Source organism: Stigmatopora argus, chromosome 9 (genome assembly GCF_051989625.1).
Source record: "Stigmatopora argus isolate UIUO_Sarg chromosome 9, RoL_Sarg_1.0, whole genome shotgun sequence".
NCBI classification, from domain to species: domain Eukaryota; kingdom Metazoa; phylum Chordata; class Actinopteri; order Syngnathiformes; family Syngnathidae; genus Stigmatopora; species Stigmatopora argus.
In genome coordinates this window covers 10295456-10316982 of record NC_135395.1, presented here as the reverse complement: position 1 = coordinate 10316982, position 21527 = coordinate 10295456, and the positions used below count along the sequence as shown (strand labels likewise).

The 21527-nt window shown below is 44.2% G+C and overlaps 4 protein-coding genes across 9 annotated transcripts; all 4 read right to left on the bottom strand.

Annotated features, from left to right (window-relative positions):
• Positions 1-502: 502 nt before the first annotated feature.
• On the bottom strand, positions 503-7399 carry klhl3 (kelch-like family member 3). Its single transcript, XM_077610173.1, has 15 exons — positions 6820-7399; positions 5462-5605; positions 5021-5127; positions 4819-4940; positions 4153-4315; positions 3946-4055; positions 3650-3766; positions 3436-3585; positions 3245-3362; positions 2795-2992; positions 2623-2724; positions 2416-2544; positions 2037-2177; positions 1815-1958; positions 503-1280 (listed from the first exon to the last, which is right to left on the bottom strand). Exons 1-15 carry the CDS (start codon positions 6837-6839, stop codon positions 1252-1254), a joined length of 1794 nt encoding a protein of 597 aa, XP_077466299.1. The 5' UTR covers positions 6840-7399; the 3' UTR covers positions 503-1251.
• A 674-nt stretch (positions 7400-8073) lies between these two features.
• Positions 8074-9701, bottom strand: LOC144082774 (heterogeneous nuclear ribonucleoprotein A0-like). Its single transcript, XM_077610169.1, has one exon. It carries the CDS (start codon positions 9627-9629, stop codon positions 8655-8657), a length of 975 nt encoding a protein of 324 aa, XP_077466295.1. The 5' UTR covers positions 9630-9701; the 3' UTR covers positions 8074-8654.
• A 606-nt stretch (positions 9702-10307) lies between these two features.
• LOC144082775 (heterogeneous nuclear ribonucleoprotein A0-like) lies at positions 10308-13143 on the bottom strand. Of its 3 annotated transcripts, none has more exons than XM_077610172.1 (3): positions 12009-13143; positions 10682-10799; positions 10308-10391 (listed from the first exon to the last, which is right to left on the bottom strand). In XM_077610172.1, the coding sequence occupies exon 1, from the start codon at positions 13065-13067 to the stop codon at positions 12153-12155; it is 915 nt and encodes a 304-aa protein (XP_077466298.1). In that variant the 5' UTR covers positions 13068-13143; the 3' UTR covers positions 10308-10391; positions 10682-10799; positions 12009-12152. The 3 variants fall into 3 exon arrangements, with proteins under 3 accessions (XP_077466298.1, XP_077466297.1, XP_077466296.1); XM_077610171.1 differs by having other exon boundaries at positions 10708-10799; XM_077610170.1 differs by having other exon boundaries at positions 10308-10799.
• Positions 13144-13493: 350 nt separating this feature from the next.
• maea (macrophage erythroblast attacher, E3 ubiquitin ligase) lies at positions 13494-21395 on the bottom strand. 4 transcript variants are annotated; one of them, XM_077610167.1, is made up of 10 exons: positions 21282-21395; positions 19188-19370; positions 18889-19092; positions 18686-18808; positions 16838-16909; positions 16452-16528; positions 16263-16371; positions 16055-16188; positions 15410-15605; positions 13494-15164 (listed from the first exon to the last, which is right to left on the bottom strand). In XM_077610167.1, the coding sequence occupies exons 1-10, from the start codon at positions 21348-21350 to the stop codon at positions 15069-15071; spliced, it is 1263 nt and encodes a 420-aa protein (XP_077466293.1). In that variant the 5' UTR covers positions 21351-21395; the 3' UTR covers positions 13494-15068. The 4 variants fall into 4 exon arrangements, with proteins under 4 accessions (XP_077466293.1, XP_077466291.1, XP_077466294.1 ...); XM_077610165.1 differs by lacking the exon at positions 21282-21395 and adding an exon at positions 20617-20784; XM_077610168.1 differs by lacking the exon at positions 16838-16909.
• Positions 21396-21527: the final 132 nt, after the last annotated feature.

The window sequence follows — 21527 nt, the reverse complement described above, 5'->3', positions numbered from 1 at the left end:
CATAAGATAGAGTCTCCGCTTACCATGCAAGAAGTAGTTGGTTCGAATCCCATATCCAATTTAACACTTTGAAATTCCAATGGAAAACTAGTAGGCAAATCTGTAACAAAGTAGGGAGGTGGGTGAGTCCTTTAGCTCACAAGATAGAGTGCATGCTTACCATGTGAGAGGTAGTTGGTTCAAATCCCACATCCTCTAAAGAGGCTCATTTTGAAAAAAGAAGCCATGGCCATTTTAAAAGAAAGCTTTACTATACACAGTCACTTTTTGCCTTACTATAATTTATCAGGGGTGGTCAACTCCAGCCCTCGAGAGCTGCTATCCAGTCTGTTTACCATATCTTCCTCCACCAACACACCTGAATCCAATAATATCAAGCTTGTGGACAGCTTGCTGATGAGTTGGTCATTTGATTCAGGTGTGGTAGAGGGGGGAGCTATGGAAAACAGAGCAGATTGCGGCTCTCAAGGACCAGAGTTAGCCACCTCTGCATTAAAGTATCAACATCACGACGTCATTTCAACGCAATGTGCTTGTGCATCAGAGCTGTAAAAAAAAAATTCTAAATCATTAGTTACAACTTCTTGAATTCACAACCATTTTTGTTAACAGAATTGAAATATTTTTTTCATCGGTGCAGATACGTCAGAAGCACGACGACGGCACATTGACACTCAATAGAATAGAAATGCTTGCCATGTAATAAATAAGCGTAGCCTATAAAACTCTACAGTGCAATTTGACACTTAACATTGTTGCCAGTAAATATACATTTATAAAATATAAAAGTACAGCATGATTTTGGCACATTTGAAACGCTGTGGAACAAACATCATCATCATCATCATCATCAGTGCATCAGTAGTGCGTGACGTCAGCAGTGCTTTTCTTTCCTGTCTTGCATACAAAAACGTGTTAGCATCTCTCGTCTTCATAACACTTTTTTTTGTTCATGTAAACATGCCGTCATTGCTGGTATTGGTCCAACGAGCGCTGCTTGCACCATCCATCCTGAGTGCCTGAGAAAAAAGTGCTTGACCCACCTAAGTGCATCTGGTTCGGTTGTTCTTCCAGAGTGTTCTCCAATGTGTAAACAGCAACTCAAATCCAGATACAAAACGCTTCCAGGATGGAAACCCTGATTGCCTCCTTCGAATACGAAGGGATGGTGGCGGCGCATAGGGTCCTTTCTCTTCTTGCTGGCGCTGGTCGGCCGTTAAACGTCGGCCATTTTATATACGCTTGTCACACTTAAAAAGGTTTGTCGATGACTGCGACTCCTGCGTGTGACACAAAGAAAAGAGTTGAATGGGGGGGAAAGGCCGGATGGGGAAAACTGCACTAAAATGAAATGTGCCGTTAATGCTCTGTTGTTGTCCCATTCAAGCAGAAATTAAACGTTTTTCTTACAATCACAAATACTTTGCCATCCCCACTTTACATCTAATTGCAGTATTAATGTTGCCCTCACATACTTTGTGGTAAAACATTTAAACAATGTTTAATAAAATGAATGTATCAATTGGAGGATTTATTTTGTGGGGGAAAAAATGAATAAAAAATATTTTAAAATCCATTAGTAACAAAAACAAACAGAATGAAAAATAAATTCATGAATATAATGGTAAAAAAAAGAATAAGGCATTCAATTCAATAAATTTGGTCCCTTTATATTTTGCCCTGGGAATTGTATTCATTTCATTTTTTGCTTTATAAATATCTTGCAACTTCACATATCTTAACTCACGGCGTGACTCAATGACTCACTTGGCGAGTTAATTAAGCGCAAATAGTGTAAAACAGGCGCATCTCACCGGCATAGCTGCGCCCGTTGCTCATATTGGTGGGGATGAGACTCCACTTGTCCAAGGCCGGGTCGTAAAACTCCACGGAGGAAAGGTTGCACGAACCATCGTCGCCTCCGATCACGTAGAGCAGACCATTGATGGCACACACGCCTAAACGACACGAAAAGATTACGCCAAGGCCAGGTGCTAATCTGAAAAGATTTCTAAATGCTCAGAGCGTCCTCGAACCGGCGTTGCGGCGACACATGTTCATGTCGCAAACGGGCCTCCACGTATTGCTGGGCGGGTCGTAAACCTCCACGCTCTTCCTCACCAGGGGTCCGTCGTGGCCGCCGGCCGCGTAGAGAAACCCGCTCAGGACACCCACACCTGAAAAAGAGCAGCATTGGAAAAGGCACAAAAGTAGGCTTGCAGCTTTGATACCTCAGAAAGTACTCGGGAGAAAAAAATCTATTCATATTGAATGTAGACATTATCCCCCCTGTTTAGCTAACCCAGTGCTTCACAAAATATTTTGTTAGAATAGAAAATTTCTACCCTAAAAATGCCATTCCCCACTTCTCCAAATTTCTCTCGCTAATTTGTGGAAAACATAAACATGCTTTACCAGCTCCGCTGCGGCGTGTGCTCATGTCAGCAACGTAACTCCACTGATCGCCGACCGGGTCGTATTCCTCCACCGTGCTGAGACACTGACGGGACGATCCGTCGTAGCCCCCCACGGAATACAGTTTTCCTAAGTCACGTGCAAACAGCCGATGAGTCGACATATTTTTCCTTTTTTTTTTGTTAAATTAAAAATTGCCACTCCTACCGTCAATCACACCCACGCCGACGCTGCTTCGCCGCGTGTTCATGGACGTCACGTACGTCCACTCGTTGCTTTTAGGGTTGTACACCTCCACCGAGGAGAGACCTGTTCACACCGCAACACGGACAAGAAGTTAGACTAGTGACTAGACGAGGTGATCAGAGCGTTTTCATACCGATGTTGCCGTTAAATCCGCCCACGGCATAGAGCAGGCCCCCCAGCATGGCCGCCCCCAGCGTGCTGCGTCTCTCCTGCATGCTGGCCGCGGGGCTCCACTGGTCCCGGGCGCCGTCGTACACGTCCACGGTCCTCTCGCGCACGGAGCTGTTGAAGCCGCCCACTGCGTACACCTGGCCGGACAGCGACACCACGCCTGCGCGCCAATGCCGTGAGTACGCGTCACAAAACATTCATTCCTATATTTAGATGTGCCGTATTGTCAAAAAGATTTTCACTATGACTTTGATCTGGTTTTCATTCATAAGTCTGAAATGTTTCAGGAACCAAAGTGTCCAAAAAAAATTAATTGCTTTGTATTTTCTATTGCGTTTTCTGAAATAAAGTCAATTGTGTTAAACAGGTAAGTTCTATTCTATTAGATCGATCGCAGGCCCCGGAATCGAACCTGCTCGGCAGCGTCTGGATGGCATCTCGGCGACTTGGTACCATCGATCTTCTTGAATGTCGTAGCATTCTACGCTGCTGATGGCTTTGGGGGCTTGGCCGCCCACCACCATCATCACCTGAAAAAAACGCTTTGGTTTCCCAAACGCGCATTCTCACACGTATTGTGGACGGCGGGGGGCGGCGGGGCACCTTGGGGTTGCTGACTGGCGTGCGCGGGCGCGTCCTGTCCGTCTTGATGAGGTGTCTCTGGTCGGCGGGAAGCAGGTGGTACTTCATGGCTTCGATGAGGAAGTCCTTGCAGGTGTTGTTGTTCTTGATCAGGGCCTCTTCTTCAACAATCTGCAAAAAAACGCGGTCAGGGGGTCTCCAATGAGCAACATTTTCATTATATTTGTTGGTTCACCTGAACCAGATAGTCCCTGGAGAGCAGCGGGAGGCGGACATGCTCCATTAATTTGGGCATGTGCTCCACTCGGGCGCATTTGTCCTGTTTGATCCACCAGATCATCGCCTCGAAAACCTACGGGAACCAGCAGGGGGGGACAAAGAGGAGTCAGTCTGTATCAAGGACAAAGGCTTAAGGTCTTTCAAGGTTTGACTACCAATGTGTCCACAATCACATCATTTTCAGAGCATTGGAATTAGGTAAAAAAAAGGTGTTTTTAAACAGGTGATTTCCGTTCCCACGACGTCCCTCACCTTTTCCTCGGTGGGCACGGTGAGCTTATCGCTGGAGAACAGGCTGCAGACCTGCTGCAGGGACAGAGACGCAAACTCCTCACATTGCACCACTTCGGAAAAATGCTGCTCTGCGGGACACGGGCGCAAAATGTACAATAGCTAACACAACCGATCGGATCGGTGGGCGGATGACACGCGGCGGATGGTCCAAAAGGTCACACTTACCGGCGTACGCGTGCGCCTGGGCGACCAGCTGCGTGCACGTGTGCACATCCGCGAAGGCTCGGATGCCCAAGCAGTTGGAAGCATGGAGCTGAGACTGCAAGAAGTCGCAGCATGCCTGTCGTACGTCCATTAGCTGGAGAAGACTGGCGGCCGGCAAGAGGACCTACAACACAAGAATGGAGCTGTCGTTAAACATTCAAATAGCCCCAATTGCAAGTCTTTATAAAGTTAGTAAGTTCACCAGCTTTTGTTCATTTGCTGCTAGCCCTCCCCCTAGTGGATTTGACGTCTATTGCTGTCAATGGCAGCCAAGTGATTTAAAAAAAATGTGTTGACTGGGCCATCTAGGACACGGGATAAGTTGATGATATGTGAAACACGTTAGTGTTGCTTGTGCACTGGTGAAACACGCAGCGAAACAGTGGGAGGATTTCCTGTCGCTCACCACGTGCACGCTTCCTGGACTAATAATGACAGGAAGTGTCGAGGCCGCGAAGATGTGATTGCACGCGTGTACATTGCTGAAATTAAAAGGTGGAGAAAATACTTGACTGCTAAGTTTTCAAACTGAAAAATTCTCTTCATGTTTGAGATTTCAACAGTGAGCATTTTGGGGGGAAAAATCAAGACAGAGTAAGTAAGGGGTGGTTGATTCTTGTTCCTTACTTGAACGTTGTCCTCGGTGACTTCTATCTGAGCCGTGTAGATGTAGTCTACCAACTTGCTCAGCGTGGCGCCGTCAACCTCGCCGATCTCCACCTGGTGGGCCTTGCTCTCGCTCATGTCACCTACACACACACACACACACACACAAATACAAATGTTGGCATCGCAACGCAGACATGCCCGCCAGAATTGAGATGAGTACCGGTGAACATGGCGCAGAAGTAAGGGCTAGAGGCCGCCAAGACCACCCTGTGTGCCGCAACCGTCACGCTTCCCGCGACCAGCTGAACATCACACAGCATCTTCTTTCTGATTTAAGTCACAAAATGAAAAAAATAAAGTTTCACAATTTAAAAAGTTCAAAAATGTTATCAGCACCTTTCTACAAATTTAATATGAAATACAATACGAACTACAAAATTATCTAGGAAATCTCTTCTGTTGTGTTTTTTTTATGTTTACGGAGCGACGTGAAGTTTAATTTGGACATCTTTTCTCATGATGGAAGGGCATCATATACCTAAATGTAACTGCATTCGAGGGCAACTTGTTTCAAATCAGGCATCGCCAACAGTAACCTTTAAAGATCAGCTTCCGGATAAAAAATATTCTCCATGACGTAAATGAAAAAACAAAAACATACCCTCTGAGGTCATTCATAAGCTGGAAGGCTTTCCTCATGTGCATTTGGTTGAAGGTCAGCACTCCGCCATTTGCCGCCATGGAGTCCTCCTCCCCTTCCGGCTCCGCGTGGCACATGGGACGCGATGGGACCTCCAGACTGGCCCTGATGCGATGGGTTTGGAACAAAGACAGAGTTACCGTATTTTTCGGACAATTAGTCGTACCGGCCAAATAATGCACAATGAAGAGGAATATAAAAATAAGCCGCACTGTAGTATAAGTTGAATTTTAGGGAGGGCAATTTTTTTTTTTGATCAGAAACCAAGAACAAACATTCATGTTAATGTAGCATTTACAGTTTTTTGTTTGTTTTTTGAGTGAAAAAATACATAATTTGCACTTGAGTATTTATCAGTCGCTGGCTCGGCCACACTGAAAAAAAGTGCTACTTATAATCCGGAAAATACGGTAGGTTCCTTAAACCCATAATTATTACCATGCATGGTGATCAACAAAATTTGAGGTGTTGCAAAATACGCTTCTGAATTGAATAGTTTCTATGATAACTCATCGGCTGCCATTGACAGCGCTATATGTCAAATTTATATTGACTGGAAGGGGAAAACAGGGGCATTCAAAGCCAGTCCCACCAGTAGAAATTAAATGGACGCCTGACGTTGTCAGTGTAAATGATATTACAATAATATAGTGCTGCTGTACTTATTTACAGAAACGTTGCAATGGAATAACTTTTTTTTTCAATGTAACTCTTTGTCCAATAAGCTAAAAAAAATCCAGAACTAGCAAAACTCTACCAAAACAGAACAGATCAAAGTAGCAGAACCTTGCTGGATTTGTGTTAGTACTGGTTTCGCTGGTAGAGATAGCATCGCGTGCTGGTTTGCTTATCACTGAATGGCTCATTTACTTGAAGATCTTGTCAGAGATTTAACTTTTTTATTTTATTTTTTCCCCGTTGGAAAACAGCGAACGATATGAAGAATGGAGACCAGCTTTTAGCATGCATTCATCATATTTAACTTTACTACAAGCACCATCTGACAGAAATTCTTATTCGCCATTTTTTTGTGTTTTACTGTGTCCAGAAATCTACATTATTAACTATGGCGACGCATTCAACTCAAAAAGTCTAAAAAACTGAAGTGTGTAGCTATAACTTAGCACTTTAGCTAACATTAACAAGGAGAAAATGCTAGCTTATTAGTGGGGTGATGGGGGCTCGTACGCCAAGGCGGAACGCTTTTGTTTGAAACAGTTGACATTTATTTGAAAGATACGTAACAAAAATGACGTACACTGTGTATTATTTTAAATGCATAAAGATTAGACAATATAGGACAGAATTATGGTTCTCACCCCAGCGACGCATCGTCCATCCTGGCGGAGTCACACAAACGCACCACACCTAAGGCGCCCACGGACACAAAGATCGTCTATTCACGCATTTAAACCACTCTCGATACTAGTGAATCCCAATGGAATTTACCAATATTACATTAATCCATAAGAACATATTTTAAATGACATTAAGGTACAAAGTAAGGCGTACCTATATATTACAGTGAAAAAACATTATTTTCTTTATTTAATAATTGAGTTTGAAACACTGTGTTCTCACTTAGGAATGTGTGTGAAGTGTCTTTATGAATAAACAATAACCTTTAGTTTTGTATGGTTTTCTTGAAACATTAGAAGTGCATTAACTTGACCTCAGGTAGAGCATGGATGTTTTTCTCATAATAAAAAAACACTAACAATGCATAAACCTGGGGGCAGACTATAAAAAAAATGCTGTTCCCACAATTTTTCTATGGCGTTCGTGGTGTTCATCTTTTTTTTCATAAAAACGCGTTTACTGTTCACCTGAAATGCGTGACTCAAGATTCTACTCAGTGCACTAAAGTTCCACTAAAAGTGCACTTTGCTTGATATTATTGCTATTTGGGGTGTATTTTTAATAGCTAGTGCGTGGAAAACCCACACACAGTGTAGAGGGTGGAGGTGAATGAAGATAAACACATCACCTAATGGCTATAATACCTCTGAATGTTTTTCCTTTTTTGTTCTCTATTTTTAATTATGATGAAAAAATCTTTTGGAATTCATGATTAATTCCAGGCAGCCCAGCAGATGAGGTTCAAATCCATGTCAGTCCTTCTGTGTGTGTAGAGTTTGCATGTTCTCCCCAGGCCTGTGTGGGTTTTCTCCAGGTACTCCAGGTTCCACCCACATTCCAAAGTCATGCACGATAGGCTGATTGGACACTCTAAATTTCCCCTAGCTATGAGTGTGAATGGTTGTTTGTCTCATTGTGCCCTGGCAATCTGGCCCAAAGTCAGCTAGGATAGCCTCCAGCACCCCCCATGATCCTAGTGAGGATAAAGCAGTTCAGAAAATGAGATGAGCATTAATTCCATGACGTTTGAGCTTTTGTGTTCAAGCATTAAAGTATATATTTCAAGACATCATTCCATTAGAATAATAACTCAAGCATCCGTTGTGATTGGGACCTCTAGTTCAAAATGGCGCCCAATTTAGAGCGATGCTGTCCTCAGTGGGGCACTTGTGGAACTGCACCCTTAATAACTAAAAAAAAAAAAAGACTTCAGGTTTCATTTCCGAAAATTAAAAACTTTAATAAAACCAAAACGTAGTGATGCGTTGAATAGGAGTTCAAAACAGTTTTAATCTAAACAAATAAGAAATCAGAGTAGAGAAAAAAATAAACTGTTCGCTTTGGAAAGGGGAGGAAATCCACACCCTGACCACCCCCATTCCCCCCAAAAAAGCGATTTAACAATTTGCTTTAATCCCTGAAGGATAACTCAGGACCAAAACAAAAACAGGTCATCGAGGCGGAAAAAGCAGTGACAAACTTGTCCGTAGCACACAGAGCAAAATGACATTTCTTCCAATCAACAATTCACAATTCCGAAATAGTAGTAGCGTCCATGAAGAGGAAAAAGAGGGACAGATGGAGGGGTAACGGGGGTGGGTCGGCTGCTTCATTTGGTGGTGGTGGTGGTGGTGATGGTTGGGGGGGTGACAATTCTCCCTTCTTCAAAAGAGCAATTGGGACCCCAGGGGACCCCCCTGCCCCCCAGCATGAGGCGTGAATTCAAGTTCTCTGAAAGACCGGACTCATCCCCTTGCCCCTCCCTCCCGTGGCCGTATCAAAAGTGGAGGGAACTCTAATAGCCGCCTCCGTAGCCTCCCCCCCGGCTATAGCCACCACCTCTGCTGTACGGGGCCCCGCTCCGGAAGGAGGAGTAGTTGCCTCCTTTCATCGCGCCGTAGCCGGATTGCTGCTGTCCGTAGCCCTCCCCGAAGTCCCCGTTGCTATAGCTGCCAGCCATGCTGGTGTCGTAGCCTCCTCCTCCGTAGCTGGCACCGTAGCCCCCGCCTCCGTAGCCGCTTGCTCCGTAGTCCGCGCCGTCGTAGCCTGTTCTGTAGCCGCCGCCAGCGCCGGCCCCGTAGCCGCCACCTCCGTAGCCGGCGCCGCCGCCACCGTAGCCGCCGCCGCCTCCGTAGCCTCCGCCGCCGCCTCCTCCTCCGTAGCCGCCGCCACCACCGTAGCTGCTCTGCATGCCTCTGCCGCGACCCCGGCCGCCGCCTCCACCTCTACCTCCGCCTGACATTTCCTGCTTGCTCATAGCCCGCTTGACTTCCACCTTGGTGCCGATGATAGTGTGGAACTTGGTGTTCGCCGCCTTGGAGGCAGAGTCGTTCTCCTCAAAGAAGACAAAGCCGAAGCCGCGATTCCTGCCGGTTATCTTGTCGAAGATGATCTCGGCCTTCTCCACCGGGCCGAATTGGGAGAAGTATTCGCTTAGGTTCTCGGGCTTTAGGTGGTCCTTGACGCCGCCGACGAAGATCTTCTTGACGTTGGACGATACGTCGGTTTTACTCGCCTCTTCCCGGGCCACGGCCCACTTGAGGTCCACGCTGCGACCGTCAACGACATGTGGCTTGGACGCCATTGCTGCTTCGGCCTCCTCCGGCGTCGTGTACGTTATGAAGCCGAATCCGCGGGAGCGGAACTCCGCCGGGTCCATCACCACCACGGAGTCGCTCAACGCACCCCATTGCTCGAAATGACCGCGGAGGCCTTCGTTCGTCGTTTCTGGATTGAGGCCGCCAACAAAGAGCTTTAGTTTGGACGTCATGACTGAAATTGTTCGGAGGAAGGTACAACACACCGTCCCTCTCCTTCTTCAATGAGCGACGTGCAGGGCGGGCCGTTTGACTGCTGCCTTTCATAAAACGTTACCACCAGCAATTGGTCCGTTTGAAAAACTGCACCGCCTCCTCTACGGGTACGAACCAATCCCATTACGCGATGGCTTCGCGTGGCGTCGGAAATCCCACAATCGAGGACGACGGAAAGTTTGTTTTGCTGATTAAGAGTATATTTACGATTTTGTTCTCGGGACCTTTTGGGTTTTTTCAAGACTTTTTTGGCAAGTCAAGCTTTTGGATGGAATTATCACATTTTGAATTACTCCTGCTTAAAATGGGTACTTTCTACCGTCCATTTAGCAAGGTCAATCAAACATGCAAATTATTTCTTCAGGTTCTACAAAGCCAACATCTTATATAAAGTGCCTTTATGATTGCACCAACTGGTATTATACATTCCCCGTTGCCTTTATAATAGGCTTCAAAGCACCAAACAGCATTAGTATACTACTATTCCAACTGGATTTCTCTGGAGGTTATGCTATATAAAAATCAAAGCATTCCATTCCAATTCATAAATGCCAGATATGCCACTACGTATTGAACCAAACCCTTAATGAAATCATGACAGAGCACTTCCCATGCAAATAACGGACATAAGAATATTGTATTGTTTAAAATATATTTAATAAAAAAAAAGGCAAACAAGGTATATTACAGCAGTCAGACTTGTTATAGCACCACAAATCCTGTAAAACAAAACATGACACAATTTTAGCCAAATCTTCTTTGTTACTGCATAAATAAAGTTCCCCTTATCAAATTAGCAGTAATTCGGTTTGCACATCCATTACATGTGTTATTCTAAAATTACATTTGTTGCCCAATGACAATAAATGGATTCTGATATTGCAGACACTTACTAATCGGAAAAAAACGAAAAAAAAATCAATGAACCCACAAGCAGTGAGTTTAATGGAACATTCCAGACTTTATTTTTATTTTTTTTAATTGCCATCAACTATGAGTAAACTATTACCATACTGAAGAGTTCCAAGACTTAACCTGAGCAGAGAAGGCACCGACCGAGCAGTCGCCACACCGTCCGTCCCCGCGCAGGCACATTTGGGATGACTTTCTCCTGAGTCCATCGCGACCTGGGGGGAACCAAAGAGAAAGCGGGTGAGATTGTGTGCAACTTTAAAAAGTTTGGTCAGAGGAGACACCAGAACACCACCACTTGGTTGTCATGGTTAATTTTAAATGGTGGAACAACATTTGGAATCCCCTGCCCCTCAAGTCTCTCAGAACCGAATTAAAAATTGCTTTTTACATAAGGTTTAGCGAGGATTAAGGATAATATAATGTTTCCATACATGGTTGACCAACACATAGATAAGACAGGTTGATTTTACATACCTAGTTGGCTGGATGTGGATATCCTAAAGAGATATTTCAGACTTCTATCACAACCGACCCCAGGTAATCAACAGGGTCCTGATGTAGCCTACAAAAACTGCTACGGCTATTTTGGCTGGCATAGCCTACTGGAATATGAATAAGAACACCTAAATGTAGGGATAATCAAGAGGAATGAGCAAAAAGATCCACAGATATATCCAGTTATGTGATAGTCCATAAATAAAATCACATTTGTTTTCTTTTTGAAAGAAATAACATGGTCAAACCCTACATAGCCTACATGCATTGGCTGTGGGCAGACGTATTTTTGACACCCACCTGGCTTTAAAACTGGGGAAAGGTCTCGTAACTATAAAGCTGACCTGTGGATAAACTTGAGGAATAAGTAAAGTAAAACTAAGCTATGTGGTGTAACCTTTTATTTTAAAATGAACATACAGAAGAATTGTCTTCAAACAGTAATAATTGAGTTTCTCATGAACATGAAAGTACACAGCAAACATTTAGATATTGCTCTACAGCAGACTAAATGGGAGTGGGAGAAATAACAAGAAATTGCCCCCCTAAGGCCGAGACGACTGATAAAATAAAAGCGTGTCGGTGGTTTCGGGGCACAATGGAGGAGGAAACAAAGCAGCGCGTCTGCCGCCATCTTAACTTGGGGCAAAACGTGAGACGTTACAAAATGGCCTCGTGACAACAGCTACAAAGAGAAACCAACAATTTCCTCACGCTCGTACACTGGAAACCAAAAAATACATCTAAAAATATTCATAAGCATATAAAAAAACAAGCCTACATTCAGTTTGTTAACAAGGGCTGAACGCAAAATGGGTCTATTTATTCGAACGTCACCTAAACGCAGAGTAATGGTACATTATTTTTTAGGTTTAATTGTCCTATTTTTATGAAATCAGGCATTCTGGGGGAAGTGACCTTCCTACCTGTTTTGGGGGCTTCGAGGTCTTCATTTTGTTTGTGGGGGGCTTGACCCCCGCCGTGAGAGAATTTTGACTTTGACGTCCAAATCCGGGACTGGAGGAGCAGAGGTGTATTCAGGAGGGTGGTTGGACGATCATCCCGATCCTCTAGTAGCCGCCACCGTAGCCACCACCCCTGGGGTAGCCGCCACCACCACCGCCGCCTCCCCGGGCGTATGGAGCCGGATTCCGCTGGCCGCCGAATGGTCCTCCTTTCATGGGACCGTAGCCGGAGGAATGTTGGCCGTAGCCGCTGCCGAAGTCGCTGTAGCCATTGCCGCCACCATAACCTCCCTGTTCGCCATAGCCACCACCCCCGTAATGTCCACCGTATGCCCCGTAGCCCCCACCGTAGCCTCCTCCGCCGCCGCCGCCATTTCCGTAGCTGTAGCTTCCGCCGTAGTCTCTGGCGCCGTAGCCATTTTGGTTGCCCCTAATACCTCGGCTGGACCTTCCTCTCGGAGACATGACGCCCCGGTTGGCCGCCTGCATTTCCTGCTTGGTGAGGGCTTTCTTCACCTCCACTTTATGTCCGTTAATAGTGTGGAACTTAATGACGACGGCCTTGTCGGCGGCGTCGTGGTCCGTGAAGTAAACGAAGCCAAAGCCTCTTTTCTTCTGCGAGTCCTTCTCGGAGATCACCTCGGACTTTTCGATTTCGCCGTACTGGCAGAAATACTCGGAGAGATCGTTCTCTTCGATGTCGTCTTTGAGACCGCCGACGAAAATTTTCTTCACCTTAGCGAGAGCTTCTGGTTTGTTGGCGTCTTCCCGGGACATGGCCCGTTTCACCTCGACGGTGTTGCCGTCAACGATGTGCGGCTTTGCGACCATGGCGGCGTCGGCCTCCTCGGGCGTCGAGTAAGTGACGAAACCGAAGCAGCGGGAGCGTTGAATCTGCTTGTTGACCACCACCACGCAGTCGGTGAGGGAGCCGAACTGCTCAAAGTGCGCGCGGAGGCCGCAGTCGTCGGTGTCGACGTTGAGGCCGCCGACGAAGAGTTTGCAAAGCTGGTCGGACATGTTTGGAATCGAGTCGGCAGAAATGAAAAGACTCAGCCGCGCTCTATCTCAAAATGGTGGCCGAATAAAGCGACGCAGTTACATTTATACGGAGGAAAGACTATGACGTCACACTCCCTTTGTACCGCCTCTTTCCGGTTCACAGCATTTTTGACTTTTAAAGTGAACGCGTGCTTATAAAAGGTGAAAGATCAAGACGTTGCGTCTTTATGACGAAATTACTTGAAACATATACTTGCAACAATTTTGGAATCGCCATTCTTGGTGTGGCGGTTTTAGGACTGGCTTTGAATGCACGTTTGAGTGTCACTGACAATGGAGCTAATGAGAAGTTTCAGATGAGAGACATTGTAAACACTTCCATCAGTGCACAAAATGAGTACTAAGCAATTCGGAGACAAAGAAAGCAGCAGTTTCAAAAAAAGGTCTGGTAAAATCTTTATGAGGCATATTGATGACAAAATAATCATCTTGAGCTAAGTCTAAGTGAAACACACAAGACAACGACTGTCCAGAGTCATGAAACAGGGCACAGAAGCAGCATCTTTTGGTTTATCAGTCCCTCAGAAGACTTAAGCGTTTACGTCTGGCTTACTTATTTAATTGGCATGCTGGTTTTTGTGCTTACAATATTTATCATCACTCCAAATGGTGAGGGGAAACCAAAGGTGTCATATTTCAAATTTGGAGATTTGTTCGGCACAGTCCTTTTTCAGTCGCAAATGACTCGATATGTGGAAAAAAAATGTTGGGACACCTGGACACTTCAGTCAGTCAAAAGATTGGATCAGGTCTTTTTTTTGTTCCAGATATAATTTGACCTGGTGTGCCCATTGAAGGAAGTCCACAAATTGTCTTTACGACACATACACACACACACTTCAGTTGGGAAATAAATGATTATAACATCTGAACATTTTGTAATTTCTACATTTTGTCCGTTCATTTGCTTTTTGGTAACCTTTTCCAGTTGTAAAGAAAACTTGGAATTTGTGTCAAACTGAAGGCCCAAATCTTTCCAAATGTTTGGACTTCTTTATTTGGACAGAGAATAAGTTAAGAAAACAAATATGTTCATGTTACATGCATTTGTTTTGATGTCTACCTGTTCGGAATGCAAATTTCAAAATGTTTGTTTCAGTACTTTCTGCACAACTTTTTCTCTATCAAGGAGTGCTCTGTTGTACCTTTGTACACATTAAAGACAAAAAAATATTGCACATGCTGGATTAAAAAAAAAGTACATCAAGGATGTTTGAAACTGTCTAGCCTCGAAGTTAACACGAGGCAAGACAATGATGTCAATTAAGTGTTGTAAAACTACGTACGGGTTCATTAATTAATGGATTAAATTGCCATTCTGTGTTGTGCAATTTAAATTTAGTTCCTTGTTAGAGCACAAAGTTGCGCCAAATGCAAAGAAAGCTCAACAGTTGGACTTTTGCATTCAACAAGTTTAGAAATCAAATGCAATTCACATGTAAAGGTTACAGTGCAATATAAGTTCACTGTGAATTTTCATCCAAAAACCCAGCCTCCCTATGTTTTTTTCCTATTTTAAACGTTTTCTTTACGGACACCCTGTAACCTACTGCGAAACTCCCATCAAATGAATGCGGGTGGCGAAAAGGAATACGATTCAACCACCCCAAGGCCAAAAAATACAAACGGAAGAGTAACCTTGTCGTCAAAGACACTCGTCGTGAATTAGTACGCGACTGTAGAAAATAAACGAGAATGGAAGAGTAAAATCCGTCGCCAAAAGACTTTCAGTCATATGCCCCCTACACCAGAGGTGACGATGAGTCATCGGTAGCTGTGCCCGAAGACTATTTACATCTGTAAAGCAGTCCTGATGCAGATTTTAGAGTGACTTGAGTGAGGGAAGAGAAAATAGGAGCGATGTACTGTAAGATCGACCATCCAGACTTGGTATCGGGGGCAGAAGGATGTCTCCTGGCTTTTTTTGTTGTTGTTGTTGCTTTTTGTCGTTACACGTGATCACATGATGTAGACCTTCTCAGCCTGAGAGAAGCTGAAAACTTCTTTGGTTCTGGGGCAAACTACTTTATCGTCTTGGCGGATGGAGAGCAGGGACTGTAAGATGAAAGGAAAAATGAATAAGTACACGCTTTTTTTTTAAGCCTTGCAGAGATAATGGTCCCTGAATTGGACATCTGTTCAAAAGTTAGCATTTGCTGCCAACCCAGGTCAGACGGTATGTTTTGTGGTAGTTAGTAAAAGAGGGAAATTGATATTGACAACAGTAGACTTCCAATTCATTTTAACAGGGAGGGGCTGGGATTATTGATTGACGTGATCTCGGGTGCGTCTGTACTCACGTTGTAGCCGTAAACGTATCCGTTGGGCAGCATCATGGGGGGGTTGTTCTCGTTCATGACCTCGCCGGAGATCTTGCACACCAATCTGGAATTGGCGCAGTGGGCCATGGGCAGAGGCTGTGCCAGCTTGTTTAGGGATTTGCTGCACACTGGGCAGTCGGGGTTCTTGGAGGTGCCGTCCTCCTTGTAGCATTGACTGAAATGGCTGGGTCAAGGGTCACATTTTTGGAGCCCAAACAAAACATCAATATGTATTAGCGTTCAATACAGCGTTTCACTACACCCAAATTTTCCACTTAAATAGTCTTATTTAGGCTAAACTCATTGACTGCCATTGAGGGCGCTAGACGACCAATTCATTCTGATTGGGAACACGCAAATGTGAAAGTTGTAATTAACCAAAAAGAAATTATAACATGAGATTAAAGTTATGATAATACAAATATTTACATCACCTAATATGTCTTGATGCAGTGAAGCTATTTTAACTAAGCTAGCCAAATATTACATAGTTCGGCTTGGAGCTATGGCAAAATATTGACTTTGTGCTTGTAATATTACGACATTATTGTTGCAAGGAATATTTTTATTTTTTTAACGTGTGGCCCTAATATTTCGTCATACGCTTAAGCATCGGAAGGATACGGTGTCTTGATAGCTGACAGCCCGGCCTGCAGAGTGATGGTGAAGACGGAGTTGTTGCCCAGCTGGTGCAGTCGGTAGTTATCATAGCGGAACTGCTGGATGAGCATCTTCCAACGGGCCGGGTCTAACAGATCCTAAGAGGGCGAGAGGATTCTAACGTGACCCGCCATACAGCCACGTCAGACTTTACTCTTGGTGCGAGTGTTACCTTGTACGGAGAGATGTGTGTGTCTGATGGGAAGGCCAGCATGCCCATCACCTGCCGGACTTCATCCAACTGTCCTCCTTCTGCTTGGCTGAAATGTTTTCTTGCATGTCTGAAATGAAAAAAAATGTCTTTAATGAACAAACTGACTCCCATTTCATATTGAAAAAGCTAATGGGAGTGTTTAAGTACCTGACGGCGTCCATTCGTTTGTTCTGTCGAATGAGCTCGATGAACTCCTGGATTCTCAAGCTGAACTCCAGACAACTCTGCACAAGCAACAAGGAACATTACCATACTGTGACACCTACTGGTGAAAGACAATAAACAACAACTGTCAGATAATTTTTTAAAAATAAAAATAGTGTTTTTTTTATCTATCCTTATATATTTCACCAAGGCTGGGAAAGCTAATGCCTTAATTTTGAATGATTTCACTGTCCAATCAACACAGTTCGTTATTCTATAACGCCTTAACTTGAGAGCCACCATAGAAAAAGTTCACTATTCTTTCTGCCTTATCTCAGCCTGATTCTAAGCAGAATCAATTGTGTGCCTCACTACAGTTCAGAACCCACCATCACTTCAGAGTCCTGTCCATTAGAGTGGTGGTGGTCCACACATGCAGGCTCACACAGCTGGCTTTCCTCCTATGCAAAGAAGTACTTAGCCACAACTGCAACATCATTTCCCTGTGAAAGGTCGCTTTCTCTTGCTGGTCATACTCTATAGAAGAAGAGAGCCTCTTTATCATCTGAAAATCTTCATCATCTTGTAAGGCTTAGCAACTGGCTTACTGTGTATACGTGTAGAAAGAGACCGACTGGTTATGTTGCGCCTCCATACAAGAATGCTTCTGCTGTTACTAGTGTCACACCGATACAAGTATCGGTACCAGTACCTGTGCTAAAATGACGTCGGTTTCGGGGAGTACTGACCCTACCTAAGATGGCCGCAAGCTGGCACTCCACTTTTGTTCAGTGGCAATGGCACCATTACTTTGTATTCAGGTAAGCATGTAATAGATCAATATTAAAATAACATTATATTATTTTTTAAAATGTGGTATCGGTACAGTATTGGCCTGACCGCACAGCCGGTTGTCAGAATTGGTATTGGGAGCCCAAAACTGGTATCGGTGCAACACCAGCTGTTACCTTTGAAACTGCCAACACTTTTCGACAACAAAAACGGAGCCATTGAACTAAGTGGGTTGATCTATCGCTTCCAATATATTTCTGTTATCCCTTCTGTATTGTTTGATGACACAAGATTAAGCTTTTTTTATTCGTGACGATTTAGATTCATTTGCAGTGAACGCATGGTGTATTAGATAACCAAAATGGCTGAAAGTTCTCGTTGGGGTGCAGTCTCGTTACAATCGTGACGTCGGTAAAAAAAATCTCTGACACCTTGCGGCTTTGTACGGGAAGAAATGGATTGATGGAAAAACTGGCACTGTATAATTGTCTATAGCAGCAACTTGCAGGTGAATTGGTTGTCACCTTGTTTGAAGACGACTCCGAGACATCGTCGTGATGAAAGTGCTAGCAATAGCCTGTTCTCCCTGGCAGCTGTCGGCACAACTAATCAGGCTTGGCCGTCACAGGCGACGTCTCTGACAGTGAAGATGGACCCTCAAGACAACTATTCATCAGCATGCATGATAATACGATAATCTGTCTAAAAAAAGTGTGTGACCATCTTTTTTCCCCCACTATTAGTGGAAAGGTTAGTAAACAGCCATGTTAAACCACCGTGATTGTATAATCAATTAACGTACTGAAAAACAATGTCTCCCTCTCTGAGCTACTAGTTATGTCATGTTTTAACTGGCACGGTGCTACCAGTGGGTAAGTTAGGATAGGACTCTCTGGCCTATTGGATACGTTTGCAATTGTCTTATGTGATGTCAGTTCGCCTGGTTAAAAAAAATGAAGAAAAAAAAAACAAACAATAAACATTTAGACTTTTTATGGGCACTAAAAACTACTCGCCAATTTCTGTCCTGCCATTACTGAGCAGGGGCGCTTGCATTTTATTAACCATGTGCAGTCCCACTGTGGTTGACCGCCACTTGAAGTACTTGAAATCCATGTGCAGCTAAAACCATACTTTCAATATAAACTTTCAATTGAAACCTCAACCAAGGCTTGGACCCTTCTTTTAAAGCCTCATGCTTATTTAAAAAAACATGACAAGCTGAAAAACCCTAAAATTGGATTGGAAACAAACCTAACACTGACGTGACTTCATATCATCTTCTATCGACCCCAAGACGAACGAGATGATGCTCGCCTTTCTATTCCAAAATGATTCACCCGTCAAACATTATGTCTCAAACATATTGACTTATCAACTATTAATGTTCATCCCTATCACATAATTGCGGCTGCTATACGATCCAACTCAAACGTCTACCCTACCTTCATTTTGCGAAGGCGGGACTTGTTGTCATGGCACCAGGCTAAGCAAGTGACAGTCTCCTGCCTTTCCAGGGACTCTTCCACCTCTTTGGCCGTGAGGAACATCTCGATGTTGACCAGATCCTAAAAAAAAGTTCCAACCAACAGTTGATTAAACACGTACACGAATAAGCAAGCCGCACTTTAGAGACAAAATCTTCCACCTCAATTCCGCTCTGTCTCGCCAGTTTGACGGCCGTGTTATAATAGCCGCAGCGCAGCAGGTGTTCCACCATCATGCGGTCCATGCGCTTCTTCTTCCACAAGTTGACCGAGGCAGGCTGGTCACTGCTGTGTTCCTTCAGGTGCTCTATGCGCCGCTTGCACAACTTGGCACTTTCGTCCTCGGCCTGAATAGACTCTGCAGCCTAAAAAAAAGTACACAGAAATGAAACAGTGGATTACAAATGAAATACAATACACATTGTCTACATTTGAGTAGAAGCACTATCATGCAGGTGACCTTTCGTTTCAACGCGTTGAGCTTTTCCACCACGCCGTCCAGCAGGGACGCCACAGAGTGCGCCACGGGCAGGCTGCTGAGGGTCTTCTCCAGCTCGGCCACCACCATTGTCACGTGACTCGTCTCTCTGTCGATGTTCTTTTGGGCCGCTCGGAAGCGCTTGTTGAGCGTCTCGTAGGGCACCTGATGGACGACAGCACAGGGACTCTTTTGATCATGTCGCTGTTGGCTTATAACATACTGGATGGATGTATTCTATCAATAATGAGGCGGAGGCATTTTACACATCATTGTCCTTATTTTGTTGCCAACCGAGTGGGAAAAAGAGTGCCACAATTTCCACTAAAGTCAAACAAAAACTCAGTAAAGTATATTTTACATTATCTTTGGTGTTAATGGACGTGTTAATTTTATTTGCTTATAGCTGATGGCTAATGACAAGTATGAATTAACCAATAAGTCAAAATTTTTCAAATTTCCTGGGATTAAGGTTGTGGGCCTTTGACTTAAAGCATCTAAAAAATTATTTGAAAAAAAGCGATTCTCATTTTTTAAATGTCATAAAATCTAATACCAGGTATCCACATTGGTGGAGACCACATTTTGGGTCTTGTAGGCCGCAATAGTAACATAAAGTATACAAGTGTGACCCATAATTATGAATTAATATTGTTAAACTTGTCATTATATCTATATATACATGTGTATTGTTATGTTTTAGGAGAAAAAAATATTCAGAAATTAATAAAATGAAATAAAACATGAATAAATAGTAAATGAACAAACACCAGAGAGACAATCTGTTTATGGCCATAGGGCAAAGTTGATCTTTGATTGAATGCATTGCTTGCCATTGACAGCAATAGATGTCCAATCCATTACCACCATAGCGATCATTACCTGTTAGCCTCTACTAGTAAAAAAAAAAAAGAATGGACATCTAGAGTGGTCAATAGCAGCCAATGAGTTAATCAGTGCCCTAAAAAAGGTAAAGGAATGTAGAAGCAATAATTATTCTGTATTCTGGCATGGCTCCATCCTTATTCCATTTCACATGAAAACGACTCTATTGTGTAACAGCATTCCATTTGATTTAAACCGTGTTCATACCCAAATCAGCACGTTTACAGGCCGCCTATGACAATGCATAAACAATGACAAGATTCCAAGCGGAGTTCGCTGGGCTACGCAATTTGCAATGCAAATCAGCAACCGTGACGACACCTTTTCCCTGCAACACGCCTGCAAACGTAAGGCCCCGAGACCCCCCCTATTATCTGCCAATTCTACACCTAAAATGGACCCCGTCATCGCCACCCCCTCCGGACTGCAGCATCCAAGCACAGAGACATTGAAACCGCTCCCTTAACACAATGCATCCAAATGCTGACTTAACGTAAAGTAAGGTTGTTCGTGTAATGCTACTCACGAAGAGAGATCCTGACGTGCGTGTTGGGGGCCGGGGTGGGAGGAAGATGATGATGGTGGGGGAGGTAATCCAGATTTGATGTCGCAGTAAGAGAGGAGGAGAAGAGCGGCTGCTTTCATTTCCTCTCGCTGGCCATTTTGTGGGGAACATTGACAGACTCCCACTAGCCCCTCTAACCTGAGGCTCTGTTGCCCCACGACACCCCTAGCTCAACACACTCGCGATTCCACCTGATCTCGGCTCGGATTTATATGCCTCGAACGATCACGCCACTTAAGTCTGGACAGATGATAGTTGAACTTCCAGCCGATCATTAGAACGGTTCAGCGAGACGCCATTTTACGACAAGAAACACATTCCAACCCCGTCGTCCATGTTGAATAAAAGGAGGACGCCATGTTTTACTGACATGTCATTTTGCATCCGCTACTGTACAGATATGTTAAGGGAAAATATAAACATGCCATTTAGTCCGAATACCAACAAATGTGCCTATACCCGCAGGGAAATCCGAGAATTTAATGAATAGGTAAGCTATCTCGGCTAAGGTTAGCAACCCTTATCAGGCTGGGACTGTCAAAAGTGGCCGGATTTATCATCTCTCCTCTACTCGGCCACGCCGCGACAAGTTCCGATTTTTTTCTCGGTGTCACACAGTTATTTACCTTCAATGTGGGGTATTCCTGCACTTTAAGTGCCATGGAGAGTTGACAAGCCGTCTCCTGCACCGCCATCTTGGTTTTGTGTGTGTGTGTTTTTTAACTGGGGGCTTGTTTGTGTATTTTTTTTCTTTTCGCTTTTTTCTAACGCGTCAGCATGGCCTTACTCACTTCCTACTGCCATCTAGAGGAATGGTGGCGACATTGACTTTGAACAAAGACGACGTTTTAACCTTAAAACGTAAACTAAAA

Bases quoted from the DNA above. Each gene is read 5' to 3' on its own strand.
- klhl3 (XM_077610173.1), bottom strand. From the start codon at position 6,839: ATGGACGATGCGTCGCTGGG. The intron at 3,767-3,945 runs GTGAGGGACGTC...TGGTTCCCGTAG, and splicing joins CCGTGCCCACCGAGGAAAAG to GTTTTCGAGGCGATGATCTG. The intron at 3,363-3,435 runs GTGCCCCGCCGC...CGTTTTTTTCAG, and splicing joins CGCCAGTCAGCAACCCCAAG to GTGATGATGGTGGTGGGCGG.
- LOC144082774 (XM_077610169.1), bottom strand. From the start codon at position 9,629: ATGACGTCCAAACTAAAGCTCTTTGTTGGCGGCCTCAATCCAGAAACG.
- LOC144082775 (XM_077610170.1), bottom strand. From the start codon at position 13,067: ATGTCCGACCAGCTTTGCAAACTCTTCGTCGGCGGCCTCAACGTCGAC.
- maea (XM_077610165.1), bottom strand. From the start codon at position 20,766: ATGTTCCCCACAAAATGGCCAGCGAGAGGAAATGAAAGCAGCCGCTCT. The intron at 16,372-16,451 runs GTACTTAAACAC...TTTTCATTTCAG, and splicing joins AAACGAATGGACGCCGTCAG to ACATGCAAGAAAACATTTCA. The intron at 16,189-16,262 runs GTAACACTCGCA...TCGCCCTCTTAG, and splicing joins CACACATCTCTCCGTACAAG to GATCTGTTAGACCCGGCCCG.